This window comes from Anabrus simplex, chromosome 3 (assembly GCF_040414725.1).
Source record: "Anabrus simplex isolate iqAnaSimp1 chromosome 3, ASM4041472v1, whole genome shotgun sequence".
Classification (NCBI taxonomy): domain Eukaryota; kingdom Metazoa; phylum Arthropoda; class Insecta; order Orthoptera; family Tettigoniidae; genus Anabrus; species Anabrus simplex.
In genome coordinates this window covers 75,830,768-75,846,579 of record NC_090267.1, presented here as the reverse complement: position 1 = coordinate 75,846,579, position 15,812 = coordinate 75,830,768, and the positions used below count along the sequence as shown (strand labels likewise).

Here is a 15,812-nt window from a genome sequence, read left to right as displayed (position 1 = left end):
GCTTTAGTAGAACTGAAAAAGCTCTCTTTTCCCCGTTTCTGGTTTCATGCGATGTATACCGATTACCAGAATTGTATTTTAAGGAGAAAATTACGAGTAAAGATTACATTTTGTTGTTTAGTTGTAAGTAATGATTACAAGTAAAATGTACTAATCAGAATTCGTTACAAGTAATTCAATAACTTTTAATCAATTACTCCTCAAATCTATATGTATATTACGTATGACCACATAAACGGTATTGTAAATAAAGGGTAAGATCTCTGCACATGGGCATGAGGGTGTTTAGTGGTTGCAGTAAGGATGTAAAGGAGAGGGCAAATAAGTGTCTGGTAAGACCCCAACTAGTCTCTGGTTCCAGTGTATGGAACACTCACCAGGATTACTTGATTCAAGAACTGGAAAAATCCAAAGAAAAGTAGCTCGATTTGTTCAGAGTGATTTCCGTCAAGAAAGTAGCATTACGAAAATGTTGCAAAGTTCGGGCTCTGAAGACTTTGGAGAAAGCAGACGAGCTGCTCGACTAAGTGGTATGTTCCGAGTCGTCGGTGGAGGGATCGTGTGGAATGACATTAGTAGACGAATAAGTCTGAGTGGTGTTTTTAAAAGTAGAAATGATCACAAAATGAAGATAATATTGGAATCAGCAGACAAATAGGGGCAAATATTCGTTTATAGAGAAAGCAGTTAGGGATTGGATAATTTACCAAGGGAAATGTTCAATAAGTGTCCGACTCATTAGCTGAATGGTCAACGTTGAGGCCTTCGGTTCAGAGGGTCCCGGGTTCGATTCCCGGCCGGATGGGGGTTTCATTCGTGTTTGATTAATTCTTTTGGCTCGGTGACTGTGTGTTTGTGTTTGTTCCAACACTTTCCTCTTCATATTCAGATAACACATTACACTACCAACCACCACAGAAACACGCAATACTGATTACATTATTCCATATAAGGTTGGCGTCAGGATGGGTATCCGACCGTAAAACAGGACCCAATCCACATGTGCGACACAGTTCGCACCCTCCACCCCACAGGTGTGGGATAAGCGGTAGTGTAATAATAATAATAATACTAATAATAATAATAATAATAATAATAATAATAATAATAATAATAATAATAATAATAAGACATGTTTAATAAATGTCCAAATTCTTTGCAAATTATTTAAGAAAAGATTAGGTGAAAAAACAGATACGGAATCTGCAACCTGGGCGACTGACCTAAATGCAGATCAGTGGTGATTGATTGATGATGTAGGATTTGAAATCAAAAATCATATTCAAATCAGAAAGGTCACTTTATTCTAGTTCAGTGAACGACAGTATATGTCAAAAACAGATTCAAATGCTTAAAAAGTAATTACTAAGAAAATTTCAGAGGTGAATGGCCGTATTCTTCTTCTTCTTCTTCTTCTTCTTCTTCATCATCTTCTTCTTCTGCCGGGCTGAGTGACTCATATGGTTGAGGCGCTGCCCTTCTGAGCCCATCTTGGCAGGTTCGATCCTGGCTCAGTCCGATGGTATTTGAAGGTCCTCAAGTACGTCAGCCTCGTGTCGGTAAATTTTCTGGCACGTAAAAGGACGCCTGAGGGACTAAATATCGGCACCTCAACGTCTCCGAAAACCGTAAAAGTTGTTAGCGGGACGCAAAAACCAATAATTTTATTACTTCTTCTGATTCTGTTTCCGCTTTTCTCACACCCTGGTGGGGTCACGGGCGCGGACCGTATTGTTTATGAGGACCTGGCTATGATTTACGGCTGGATTACCTTCCTGACGCTACCCCTATGTGGACGGATATATTCACTATTGCGTGTTTCTCTGATGGTTTGTAGTGTGATATGTTGTGTGAATACGGAGAGCAGAGTGTTGGAACAAACAACATCACCCAGTCCTCGAGTCAGGAGGATTAAATATGACCCCACTGGGAATCGAACCCGGAACTTTCTGAACCGCAGACCTCAACGCTGACCATTCAGATAAGGAGCCAGACTAGAGATATAAGGGCGAAAATTCGTCAGTTTTAACAAATGTGAGTTAGGCCATTTCAATATCCATTGCAGCGGATTGCCAAGTCCCTTCCAAAACTCTTTACGATTTTTAACGCCGCGTGCGTGCGTGAGAATGACAGTAAGTTATCAACGATGTTCCTTTTAAGATACTGGTAGCACGCTAGTGTCTGCTTCCCAGCTATTGTTTGTAGAGGGGGCTGTTTATATTATCCCGCACAGCTCACGTGCTCGGTGGGCTATCTAGCACACGCGTTCCAACATAACAAACTAATAGTAAGTTTTCCATTTACGAGACAAATTGCCATGCAGAGGAGGTGCAAACTGATAGCCTGTGATGTATATCGCGGAAGAGCATAGTTCGAGTAGTGTGTAGACCTATGGGAGAACCCACTTTATCTCTCGAGCTCTACCTCCGTTGGTCAACACTTCCTCCTTTCAGAGCCGACGATGTTCCACATAGGTCATAGCGAGTCTTGTCCGGGTCCATGGCTAAATGGTTAGCGTGCTGGCCTTTGGTCACAGGGGTCCCGGAATTTTAACCATAATTGGTTAATTTCGCTGGCACGGGGGCTAGGTGTATGTGTCGCCTTCATAATCATTACATCCTCATCACGACGCGCAGGACGCCTACGGGAGTCAATTCAGGAGATCTGTACCTGACGAGCCGAACTTGTCCTTGGACCCTCCCGGCACTAAAAGCCATACGCCATTTCATTTCATAGCAAGTTTTTAATGTTACTGCCTTCGTTTCTTCTTTCGTTACTGCCTTTGTAGGACCACGGATAGCTCCATCATGACTTGGATCTTCTTCTTCTTCTGCCAGAACCTCTTCATCCTCTCCCTCCGAGATTTCCAGTACCCTCTTCCCTTGTGTGTCCCTTCCCAGTTGTGCTTTCTATCATGCCCTGTTCCATTCTCTGTCATTTAACTCCGCCATGTTGGTTGCTGACGACTTATTTCCCTTCCACCGTAATCCCCATCTCAATCCAGTCCTCTCGTTCTCCCATACTCTTATTGTCATACTGTACATGTCGATCCTGATCACGTGTCCAGAAAATCTCTGCCATTCTGAGTCTGATTTCTCCCGAGATCGTCATTATGTTCCGGTAGATTTCGTTCCTTTCCCTTCTTCCACCTCCTACTTTTGGACCAAGTATCTTCCTCGGGATGTTTCTCTTGTTTCTCCAGTTGTTATGTCCCATCTCTTTCTAGTCTTATCGTCTCGTACGCATAAAATGCCACGTTACTTACCGTTGCCTTGTAATGTCTACAGATTCACGTCTGCTGATATATTATTTTTCTTATACACTTCTCTGGTCGCGAGGTAGGCCGTCCTCATTCTCTTCACCCTCCAATTTACCCTATGCTACCTCTATTTCTTACAATTATGTGAGTCATTTACTTGCAAACCTTGCTTACACGCATTATGCACGGAACGGAAGAAATTTGACAAAAACGTCTTACAGCTAATCTCCAAGAGATAAATTACTTATTTGGTTCTATAAATCAGGAAAAATTAAGTCTTAATGAAAATTGCTCATTGCATAGAGCCACACACATCGTGCGACCATAGCGTCCGAGGTTTGTCCCGTACTACTTCCTCTTTCTTTGATCAGATCTCTCTCTCTCTCCCTTTGACGTATTCCGTCCGACCTAATCTGATTGATTCTTCTTCTATTTCGACTTCAGGTAACGTCCACGCTCTCCTCCCCAGTCTAGGAAGTCCTTCCTTTCTACACATTCATAGTGATTTTCTTATTCTTCTAAGGGTCAAAGCTCTTTCCTCTCAAGCGCCGTAGTTAGAATTGCGTAACGAATACATAGCAGTGGGTTTTGCGGGCTGCCTTATCGAGGCGGTAAAGGTGTGATCGATTCACCCACAAGGACGTGCGTTCGATTCCCTGCCACGTAATCGGAAAATATAGGAACGGGACTACCACTTCTGGACAGGCACATAACATTGAGGTTCGCTCAGCCTACAACAGAAATGAGTGCCAGGTTAATTCGTGGGGACAAAGGCGGTCGGACATAGAGCTAACTTAACCACTGCATCCCACTTACAAGGAAACCCTTCCAACTGTGTCTCCGATCTGATTGATATTTGATACAGTGACTTCAGTAGGAATGCTTTATTCAGACATATCGAAATTAGATGCCCAGTCGTGATTTAGCACTTGTTTTGGGGCGTTAAAGTTTGCTCAGTTAAGCACCGCATAGGCAGGAGTGAGCGGCGGGAAGCAGGTAGAGGTGGGGAAATAATGTGTGTGCGAGAAAGAAAGAGTGGAGTATGACACATAAACCGCCCGGCCGCCCAGCCTCTACCTGCTTCCCGTAACTCACTACTGTCTACGCGGTGCTTAAATGAGCAAGATTTGACGCCCCAAAACAAGTGCTGAATACACGATCGGGCATTTAATTTTGATATGGCTGAATAAAGCATTCCTACTGAAGTCGTCATAACAAATCTCAGTCAGATCGGACACGAACAAATGGAAGGGTTTCCTTGTTAGTATCGTTAAGGAGGTGGGGAAAAGGAAGAAGGAATATGATTATTCTCCTTCGAGGTTTTCAGACCTCAGAAGATTAATTATAATAATCACTATCACAGTTTTAATCCATGGCTAAGTGGTCAACGTATTGACTCTTGCTCCTCGGAGTCCCGGGTACGATTCCCGGCCGGGTGACTGGATTTGAATCGTAAATGGTTAATTCCTCCAACTCACGCAACACATACATAATTATTTTCCGCCACACGAATACGCAGTGCCCTACGCACGGTAGACGCTGCCCATGCACGTAATTTAGAAAGACTGCACCAGACTATTAATATCCACAAGAAACTGATTGATTGGTCGATCGCACTGAGTTTTTCTACGAGGTGTACCGTTGCCTACGTGATATATAAGGCCGGGACATAGCTACTAATTTGCCGCTGAAAAGACGGCTCGACCGTGTTCACGGTCTTGGCCACGAGATGTCAGGTTTCTGTTCTGCTCTTGGCGGACTTTAACATTGTGATATACGGAGTAATTGTGATGTTGTGCTAATTTTATGCAATTTATTGCGAGTATTGTTTCTGTTGGCGAGTGTCCGTGAGGTTGAGAAGCATGGTGCACTGTTGTGTACCACTATGTACCGCTAAAATGCAAGAAAATGTGACGTTCCATAATTTTCCTTTGGAGTGCGGTTTAAGAAAGAAATGCAGGAAGCTGTTTCGAGGCACGGGTATGTAGCTTGCATTTTAATACATCGGATTTCAGTGTAAGGATACCAATTATATTGAGAAGTAGGATACGGTAATGAAATCAGAAAAATGATTTAAGATATCTGAACTTGACCAAAAAGTAAACCAGATTGAAAATAATGTTACAAATGATCATTTAGGAGCTTTATTACTGTTAGAACAAATTAAATCTTACGGGAAGAAAAAATGAATTACGGAGAAATGACGCTAAAAATTTGCGCCCTATGGCATAGGAAAGCACCTACCGACTACAGATTTGAGATCCTTGCACTGCCTCACTGTAACACATTAGAAGATGCTGATAAATTATATAGGATTTTCTAATGGCAAAACGGGCATAACATCGGTCTCCAAGCAGGGGCTTCAGTACGAATGTTGCCACGTCAGATGTGTGGAGGAAAAGGTAGGATCGCTGATAATGTATAAGATGGCGATTAAACCCAAAGTTACTTATGACCGCAATCTCGATCAGTTTATCGAATACACTGGGACAGAATCAGAGAAAACGGGAAGAAGTGACAAACTCGCTAATATACTTCTCTGCTTCTTTCGTGAATTATTTCGTTTAAGTAAAGTGTAAGAAATACATTGTACCAAGTAAGTCATACAACTGCTCTTGGTCTATTTTTTTATCTCAAACCTGTTTGGTGTCTTCTGAAATTGAAGTTTTAATGAATTTTTATAGGTTTTCGTACTGGAACGTGTTGCAATGAGCGGGCGAGACAGCTCAGTAAAGAGAACTCTAGCGGCGCTTGTCGGAAGTATGTCGAGGCCGAGTCTGTTGTGCTGTATTTCCCGGCCTTATGTATCTCGTAGGCAACGGGTGTACAGGGAACAGACAAATCCTAGCCTACGCAGATGACATAATCACTGGTAGTAGTACAGAAGCATTGAAATCAGCATTCAGAGAGTTTGAAACAGCTGGCAAAGTCCTTGGTTTAGAGATCGATGAATCGAAGCCTAAGTACATTATAACTGAAAGGACAAGAAGAAACACACACACACACACACACAGAGAGAGAGAGAGAGAGAGAGAGAGAGACTCCTTGTTGGAGGGTACACCCTTGAAGCAGCAGACAGCTTCATATACCCTGACGCGGTTGTAACATCAGATAACAAAGTGGAGGCAAATCGTATGAAAGCTGCCAATAAAGCACATATAGCGTTGTACTCTCACCTGGGCAGTAAAAAATCTAAGCAGGAATTTAAAACTAACTCTCTAAAACAGTGATCAAATCAGTCCTAATGCCCGGCAGTGAGCCATGGGTACTGACTGAGGCTATGGAGAAGAAACTGAATGTCGAGGTATGCATTTCCAAGAAGCGTACCAGTTCTTGTTTCTCCTGTCAACCAGAGAATATATGTGATTTTAGCCGAATTTTTCAAAAAAAGTCACTTAAATATATAATTTTTGTCATTTTTATCTCCCTTATTAAATAAAAAATTTGTATTGATTTTAGTCACGTAATAAAAAGTGCAAATCATGAATTGTGAATGTCACGACACACAGTCATTTAATGTGTAGTCTATATGCGTTGATGTGTGACTTGTAAATTTTTAATGGTTCACTGGCTGTATGGGTGATGAGGCCAAAAGTCAAATAAATGTTAAAAAAGAAGATATTTGTCCTCGTGAAAGATGGAGGGATATGGAGGATTAGAACGAACGAAGAAGTAAAAGCATTATATAAAGAACGGGAAGAATACGGTGGTTGGGGCATGCACAACAGATGGAAGAAGACAGATACCCAAAGAAGACTCTAACAGGACATCCTGGTGGTAGAGGAATGAGAGGTCAACCCCGCGTGAGATGGCTGGATGAGGTTGAGCGGAGATATCGCACATGTGCAGAAGATCGAGACTACTGGAAATGTGTGGTCAAAGAGGTCAAGGTTCTCAGAGGCCCGTAGCGCCATGGAGTGAGTGAGTGAGTGAGTGAGTACGGGGAACAGAGAGCCAGACCTCTTAAAAACTGCAGGTCCTGTTTCATGAGATGTCGGAGGGGCTCGGCGCAGCGGAAGTCGTGATAACCACGAGGCCGCTCAGCCAATGACCTAGACTCCCCTCACTCCGATACACACACACACACACACACACAAGGGAAGTGTGATGGACGCACCACAGAGTTCTACTGTGAAGTATAAAGTATGGTCAATAAAACTGTCAATACTCATAAATTCTGACAATAATACTGATTCTGTGTCGACTGGCATGATAGAATGAAGGTCAGTACTGAAGCAGACCCGGATTTCCTTGATCTGCGAGCATCAGTACTGCAGAGTGATGGGGATAATGAAGGTTATACAGTATTGACCGTGTGAGTGCGCTTATCATTATTTCTGTCACCGGAGTTTCGTGGATCACAGAGAGAGGTGAAAAAAGGTGTGATATGCTATCAAAAATTAATTTAAAACTTTAAATAAAGGTTACATTTTTTTTCAAATTTCAAACTTAACAACAGTGTATCAGGTACAATGGCAATTTTGATATAAAAATAGAATACTCCAGAATAGGAAATTTCACAGTTTTAGGCTTCAAACTCCAAATTTACAAGTTTAAAATGACTCCGATGTAGCGTTTAATTAGACACAAATTTCCAGAGCAATTTGCTCCAACCGTTACAAATATACGTCCTTCCAAAAGCACCACTCAATATTACAGTAATATTAGCTATCTCAGACAAGGGCTTACATGCTCTCCAACTTCAACCCAGGAGGCTGTGCTACCAATTTCTTACAGCCCACTCAAGGCAACATTACACAAAAATCTTACAATTTCTGGCCTCTCTAGGGCCAACCTACAATTTACAATTTTTGTACACAGGGGTATATATTACGCAAACTACTGGGACTTCGTGGAAAAAAGAACAGGTTAAATTACTCGCCCAAACACAAAATATATGGAGGCGTACACTTGCGCTCCTAGAAAACCAAGTATAAAACCCTAATTGGGCTCGCGGCCCAATGACACAGAGGCTGATCCCAAGCTACTGAGGTGACTAGAATGAAAGGTTAATTTAATGCATTAGAGGAAAAGAAACAGTTAGAAAATTGTAGTCACCTCAAAATAAACTGAAGGGGAACTCGAGAGGGTAACGCACTCACTATCCCCGATTTACAGTTTAAAATTCTATGAAATTTTACATGCAAAGGAAGTAGTTTACATTTTAGAAATCAAATGGTTACATAGTTAAGGTTTAGAACCTTCCCCTCGGAAAAGTTTGCGGAGACAGCTACAAAGATCCATTACCTAGGCTGATGTACTGCCTGCTGAAGGGTGAGGCACCCCACCCCCTCCTGACTTAACACACACACTCAGTAATTCGACGATCAGTAAGACAAGGTAGCTTGAAAAGGCCGCAGCTTATATACCCGAGGGGATAGTTCGAGAAGGTTCTGGACTAAATCCGAACACAGCCTCTCACTTTTATTGGTCGAATAAAAATCTACAAGAAGCCTGTGATAGGCTGAAAAATAAATACAAAAATATCTAACTGGCCAGATTCGAAAGGTCGCGGGACGACAAGGAAGTGTTGCCAGGGGCTACCTGGCCGAGGCGGTAAAGGCGCGCTCGGTGCGTCCGAAAGGACGTGAGTTCGAATCCCCGTCAGGAAGTCGTAAAATTTAAGAAATGAGATTTCCACTTCCGGAGGTGCATATGGCCCTGAGGTTCACTCAGCCTACACCAAAATGAGTACCGGGTTAATAATTGGGGGCAAAGGCGGCCGGGCGTAGAGCCAACCACTCTACCCCATCAAGTGCCGAGGTTACGGATAGTGGAAGCCTTTACCTTCCACCCTCCCAGGGCCTTCATGGCCTGTACGGAGATGACTTTGCTTTTTCTTTGTGGGTGGGGGCCGTAGATAACGCCCGCGGTATCCTCTGCCTGTCGTATGAGGCGACTAAAAGTGCCCCAGGGGCTCTTAACTTGGGAGCATCGTTTGAAGACCACGGGGCCCTTAGCTCAGTCCCCGCATTGCTTCCACTTACCTGTGCAAGGATCATCACTTTCATCTATCCTAACCGACCTCTCTTGGTCAACTCTTGTTCTTTACCGACCCCGACAGTATTAGGTTCTAGAGGCTTAGGGAGTCTTTAATTTTCACGCCCTTCGTGGCCGTGGTCTTTCTTTGGCCGATAATTTAATTTCTCGAAGTGTCAGACCCCTTTCATTTTTCTCTCTGATTAGTGTTAGTAGAGGATGGTTACCCAGTTGTACTTCCTCTTATAAGAAGAATCACCACCGCCGTCTCTTTTCTCTTCTTTCTAGCGTGCCCGCGCGAGAACTCTCGCATGTGGAAACCCGAAACCCCGCTCCCCTTTCCGCCCACATCCGTGTGAAGTATAAAATATCTTGGCGTGTTGACAAAACCTGGAATTAAAACATCACTTCTGAATGTGTTTGAACCATTTCTTGCTGCACCATGTTATACTAAAGATAATTGTCACCTGTAGGCATTAAAATTATGATTTCAAGACATTGTCTGACAGTTACGCAATAAGACTCATCTGTGCTCAAAGAAAGTACTGATGTAGATTGTTATGTTGTAAAAATCAGAAGGTCCATGAACTGAGGTACAGATACTCCCATAAATATTCGGCCACTATACAAAAAGAAACATAAACGTGCACAATTCACAACCCTGTTATACATTCAGTACTTTGTAGGTCCACCTTGATGTTTTATGACCTCTTCCAGTCGATTCGGCATACTGACGATAACTTCATTGATATAATCAGGGCTTAATGCCGCCCATACTTGTAGCAGTCTCCTCTTAAAATGTGTGAGGGATTTTGGCGTCCGCAATTGCAGAGCTGCCTTCATTTGACTCCACACATTATCGATGGGGTTCAGGTCGGGTGATTGTGGTGGAGTTTCAAGACCTTCGGGCAGTTGTACAGCAGCCACTCTCTGACAAGTTACGTCTTCTGCTTGGGGACGTTATCTTGATAGAACTTGAAAGTACGCTGTATACCAAGTTGTTCCGCAGATTGTCGCAAATTACTTTTGAGGATAGCCAAATTGCCCTCTTTTATCAAAGTATGTTCAGCGAAACACAGTGCACCAACCCCTTTCGATGCAACACATCCACATACAATTGTACTTCCTCGAACATGGTTTTTTTACAATTTGCTTTACATCGCACCGACACAGATAAGTCTTACGGTGACGATGGGAGAGGAAAGGGCTGGGAGTAGGAAGGAAGCGGCCGTGGCCTTAATTAAGGTATAGCCCCAGCATTTGCCTGCTGTGAAAATGGAAAATTACGGAAAACCATCTTCAGCGCTGCCGACAGTGGGTTTCGAACCCACTATATCCGTATACTAGATACTGGCCTCACTTAAGCGACTGCAGCTATCGAGTTCGGTCGACCATGTTTCATCTTTGCTTGTCGATTGCTTGTTTTCAATTCCTTGTTACTTTTCCGCCACACCAATTGCTTTCCATCGGATCCGAAAACGTTGAACTTTGACTCACAAATAACACATTCTGGGTCTCCACCTAGCTCTTCTCCCAAAGAACTCATTCCTTCGCAGTGCTCTTCGCACGGTTTCAGTACCCACTTCCTTTCCACACTCCTCTAAAACAGCTGCTGCCAGTTTCGAGGCACTAATTTTCTGATTCCTTTTTACATTCCGAAGCACAAACCGCTCCTCTCGTTCTGACCGCCTTCTTAGTCTGCCTGTCTGAGATATTGGATCAATTCTGTCTTCATTTTCGAATCATCTTAGCGTATCTCCAACTGTTGTTCTGCTTATTTCAAGTATTTGCGATAACTTGCTATACGATTTACCTCGAGCATGATGGAATGTTACGAGCTGGCGTTCTTCAAACGTGGTATTGTGTTGTCTTTTGAGCCCCATTTGATACCATTCCGCAACACTTCAGCAAATGACTTCGCACGACGTGTCTTGCGGCACCGCACTACTGACCTGTACGTTTTGCAACGCTATTTGCCCTGTCGCTGTCAATGAACACAGCGCCAATTCCGGTCTTTCCAGATGACCGAATATATTTGAGGCGTGTCATTTCACCCATGTGCTCAATGTCCTTTATTTTACAGCATACTGTAGATCAATGCTCCGTGATTCCTCTTCGGCATAAGCAAATACATGTAGTACCATTACTTGGACACATTTGGTTTCATATTCTGCTCGTGGTTGCGTTATTGTCATCACTTTTTCGTGGATGTTATCAGTGGCCGAATATTTATGACAGTGGCTGTACTTGCAATACCGGCTCAACCTGTACTTGGATAAAATCCATGTTTACACACTTTGATTACGGTAATGTTTTGGTAGATGCACGAGGTTGAAACACATACCAATAACGAACAAAGACGGACAAATTTGGTACTAAAACAAGGCGTAGAATGTCTACTTTCTGACAAATCGACTATAGGTTAGAAGTAGTTCCATGGCAAGTGGTGTAGATGGCAGAGGAAGTAAGGCCTACAAAACTACGCATTCCCCGTGGGAAATGTGAAGCTAATTGGCTGTCAGGCTAGGAGAGGTGGTGGTATACAATTTCGTGCCAAAAGCCATTCCAAACCTCTCCGCAGCGTTCATACAGAATGAGTGCATATGATGCTGTTGATGGTAATTCGTCCGTCGGATGGCGACGTGATGCCTTGAACAAACCCCTTGGTGCTATTCGAGACGAGTATGCTATGTACCGGCACCGGGTTTCATCCTGTCTCTTCCTACTATCATATATCACGTCATTCATCTCATTTAAGTCAAGAAGGCAATCCGGTCGTAAAAACTCGCTATTAAGATTCATTTCAATTCATAGAGAAACGGGACAAAGGAGGGACACACTTACAGGGTTAAGAGACGGTTGCCTAACTGTAAATCCCTTTGAGGGTGCCTCGTCTTGAAAAGTATTAAAAAATTCACATTTTGGTTCTCACTTCTTTCCATAGAATATCCCCACCTCCACCTCCCATGGCGCCACAGTCCTAATGGACCTTGGTCTACCAAGCCACCGCTGCTTAGCCTGAAGGCCTGCAGATTACGACGTGAAGCGTTATTCTTGGCTTTCTGGACCAGTGTCGTTATCTCACCATCAGGTAGCTCCTCAATTGTTGTCACTGAGGCTCAGTAAACGTCGGGCCAGTCCTTAGATCCAGATAAAAATCCCTGATCTGGAAGAGAATGGAATGCGAGGCCTCCGGCTTTACTGAATACCAAAAAATGTTCATGTAACAAAAGTGTAATTTTAAATGGCTGTTTGGATATGGCGTTACCATTGCTAGTCCCCTTCAGCTGTCAACTAATATTACGCCGAGCAATTGACTTTACTTGACTTAATTCCTGTTGTTCTTTATGGAACATAGGACATCAACAAAGCATTTCCATCTGATCCTGTTGCCAGCCAACCTCATCACCTCTCTCCACGTCTTGCCTTCTTCCATTGCCTCCATGTGTACATATCTTCGCCACATTTGTTTGGGCCTTCCTCTCCTCCTGCTTTTCGTATACGTTGAGAAACATCCTGTACTGCTCCTCCATATTTGGTAACTATACTGCCCAAGTAGGTGAAACTATTCACATCCTCTATAGGTTCATCACTGAAGACAAATGGGTCTAGTTTGTTGGTGTTCATCCTTAGGGCCTTGGTCTTCTTTGAGTTGATCGTTAGTCCCACCTTTTTCCCTTCTTTTACCAAGTCTTCAATCTTTGATTGCATTTCACCATGTGCCTCAGACAGGAGACACGCATCGTCAGCGAAGTCTAGGTCCACTAACCTATTAGCCAATCCCCACTGGGTACCACGTTTCGCATTTCGCGTTACATTCCGCATTACCGCATCAATCACCACCAGGAACATGGTTGGCGAGAGGATACAACCTTGACGTACTCCTGAACGTGCAGATATAGGCTCAGATACACGGCCCTCATGAATGACTCTGCATGTATAATCACGGCATCTTTCCTGGATGAGGTTGGTAATTTGTGATGGCACTCCGTACCGCTCCACTTCCTTCCACATAGCTTCTATGTTGATCTAATCAAAAGCTTTTTCGAAGTCGATGAACTCTGCATAGAGGCGAGATGACTACTCAGCACACTGCTCTAGAATTATCCTCAAGGTGTTTATTTCGTCTACACACGAGCGATTCGGTCGAAAGCATCTCTGTTCCCGTCGGAGCCTCAAATTGATATCCTCCTTAATTCTGTTCAACAGAACCCTGGTGAAGAATTTGCTAGGGATTGAAAGAAGCGAGCATTTGCCTGTGCGGTTCGGGTCACGTAGCTATCAGCTTGCATTCCAGAGATAGTGAATTCAAACTCCACTGTCAGCAGTCCTGAAGACGGTTTTCCGTGGTTTCCCATTTTACTCCAGGCAAATGCTAGGGCTGTACCTTAATTAAGGTCACGGTCGTTTCCTTCCCTCTCGTAGCCCTTTCCTATCCCATCGCCGCCGTAAGACGTCTCTGTGTCGTTGCGGTGTAAAGTAGATTGTACTAACATCACTTTTCTTAAAGCGACATGTTTCAGTCTTTAGATACATATTTCAACAAGTATAGTTTCTCCTCAAATATCAGCAGTATGGCACTAATCACCTCCAAATTCTTAAAGTGGATGGGGAATAATTTTTGAGAGTCCACTCTAATAAGATAAAATACTTTTTCAGAGAATAAACTCTCCCCACATATGAGGACAAAGTATACTAAATACATTCAGGACTACATAGATGATGTCTCAGGATTGATAGTGAACCTTTAAAGGCTTTGAGGACCACATTCTTCGTCAACGATTCTGGTAGTTTTAATTTTGAGCGTAATTCTTCAAAGAACTTAGAAACTGTTCTTTTTGCACCAATCATGAGGCCTATCACCTCGATGTATTCCAGTCGTATTGACGTCGTTGGCTCGTAAATCCTTTCCTTTGCCATCACTAGGCTGGTTAGGCTGCGATTCAAACCGAACCGTAGGACTGATCATGTAACCACTGATGTTGTTTGTGAAGGCCATCATATCAATCCTACGCGTACTACCGTTCTCCGACAACCAACAGACCTATTTGTGCACTGTGTAATCAGCGTCTCTTAATGACTGAGCGACGGAGCTTCGTATGACATGCTGTCTATTAAGTCGCAGGGTTTCGTCGTAGGGACAGTATCCCAGGACATGAGAAAGGCTTTATATCTAGTTGTGGCAATGCCGACAACGGTTGTTGTCCTGGGACCTGCCTGGCACGGCTCGAACGGCTGCGACATTAGAGTATCACGCCAGTCACTGCAAGATAGACCATCATTGTGTGTTATTCAACTGTTCCCTCTATGGTATTACTTGAATTTTTCCCCTTTGAAGAAGCTGACACCATTTTTGGAATTCCTGATCTCTCGGTAATTGTCTTATTTTCTTGGAATCCGAAAGACTGTTCTTGGAATTTAATAAGCTGACACAAGGTGAAATATGCAGGTTTTGTAGGCAGTTGTTACTCTCCTCAGAGGGATAAATATAGTCCAAATACTTTCTAAACGTTCTGCGCGAGAATCGGCCACGTATGTGAGGAAGGGCAATCGAAGGGAGCTGCCTCGTCTCCCGCTCCTCTAGTTGCCCAGTCTTCGTCCACACATCGTGTTAACACTGTACGCGGTAGCTGAACACGACGTGTCAGCAAGTGAGTTAAGAGATAGAGAGTGCGCTAATCAGACCTCCCACACTACTTACATGACCACGCCCAGCCGGTCATTCAAAAGGACGTTTATTAAGTACTTGGGCTATGCTTCCCAAAATGTAAAGGTTTTCATTTATTTGTACGGTGACAAGGGCGCTAATTTGTTCCAGGACAGCTTTCCACTGTGATCGGAAAAGTCTTAGACAACCTCAGGGGCCAGAACAGCACTTACTTATGGATTCGAGACTCGTAATACTTGCAAAAGAGATGTCTTAAAATGAAACGTAACTTTTTTCTCCGCAACACGGAAAAGCATAGCATTATGGGTGTGTTTTAGGGCTTAGAAGACGAGCGATTGAGTTCATATTCACAATTCTATGCACGGTGCGATGTGTGAAAGTCTGTAATAGGGTACAGGAGTGTGTGATAGATAGTACATAGCACTGTATTCAGAAGTAAGAGATATAATTGTCATTCGTATTATTATCATTATTATTATTATTATTATTATTATTATTATTGTACCGGGCGGTACACCTCTACTCTGTTTATTTAAAAGTTGCGCCAGTTGAAACTCCTCTTCTGGAGGAAGTCTGAACTTTATCTACACTATTAATCTACTAATTTCTCAGAAGATGTCACTACCTGGAAATTTTTGAGTTTGTGAACTGTGTCATTTTTGATGTGTTTTTGTTTCGCCTGAAGTAAGAAGTGTGAACTTTCTCTTCTAGAGGACACTACTGAAGATCAACAATAGTGCGACCTAGTGCGGAGTCAAAGAACTATTTTGTTGGAGAAATTTTTATTTCAAGAGTTTGTTCTTTGTTAAATTTCTTTCTGTCATTGTTTAAGTTGGCTGTATACCCCTCTTTTTCCCCTTATTTTGGATCTAGCCAATCCCGAATTTCTTTAATTAATTTTCCACC

At 43.0% G+C, this 15,812-nt stretch overlaps 1 protein-coding gene across 1 annotated transcript in view; it reads right to left on the bottom strand.

The window, feature by feature from the left end:
* LOC137498937 (carbohydrate sulfotransferase 5-like) overlaps window positions 1-13,252 on the bottom strand; it is a 145,803-nt gene extending 132,551 nt beyond the window's left edge. Inside the window, exon 1 of the mRNA XM_068226795.1 lies at window positions 13,008-13,252. Within this exon, the coding sequence (XP_068082896.1) occupies window positions 13,008-13,252 (245 nt within the window). The remainder of the gene's footprint in view (window positions 1-13,007) is intronic.
* Window positions 13,253-15,812: the final 2,560 nt, after the last annotated feature.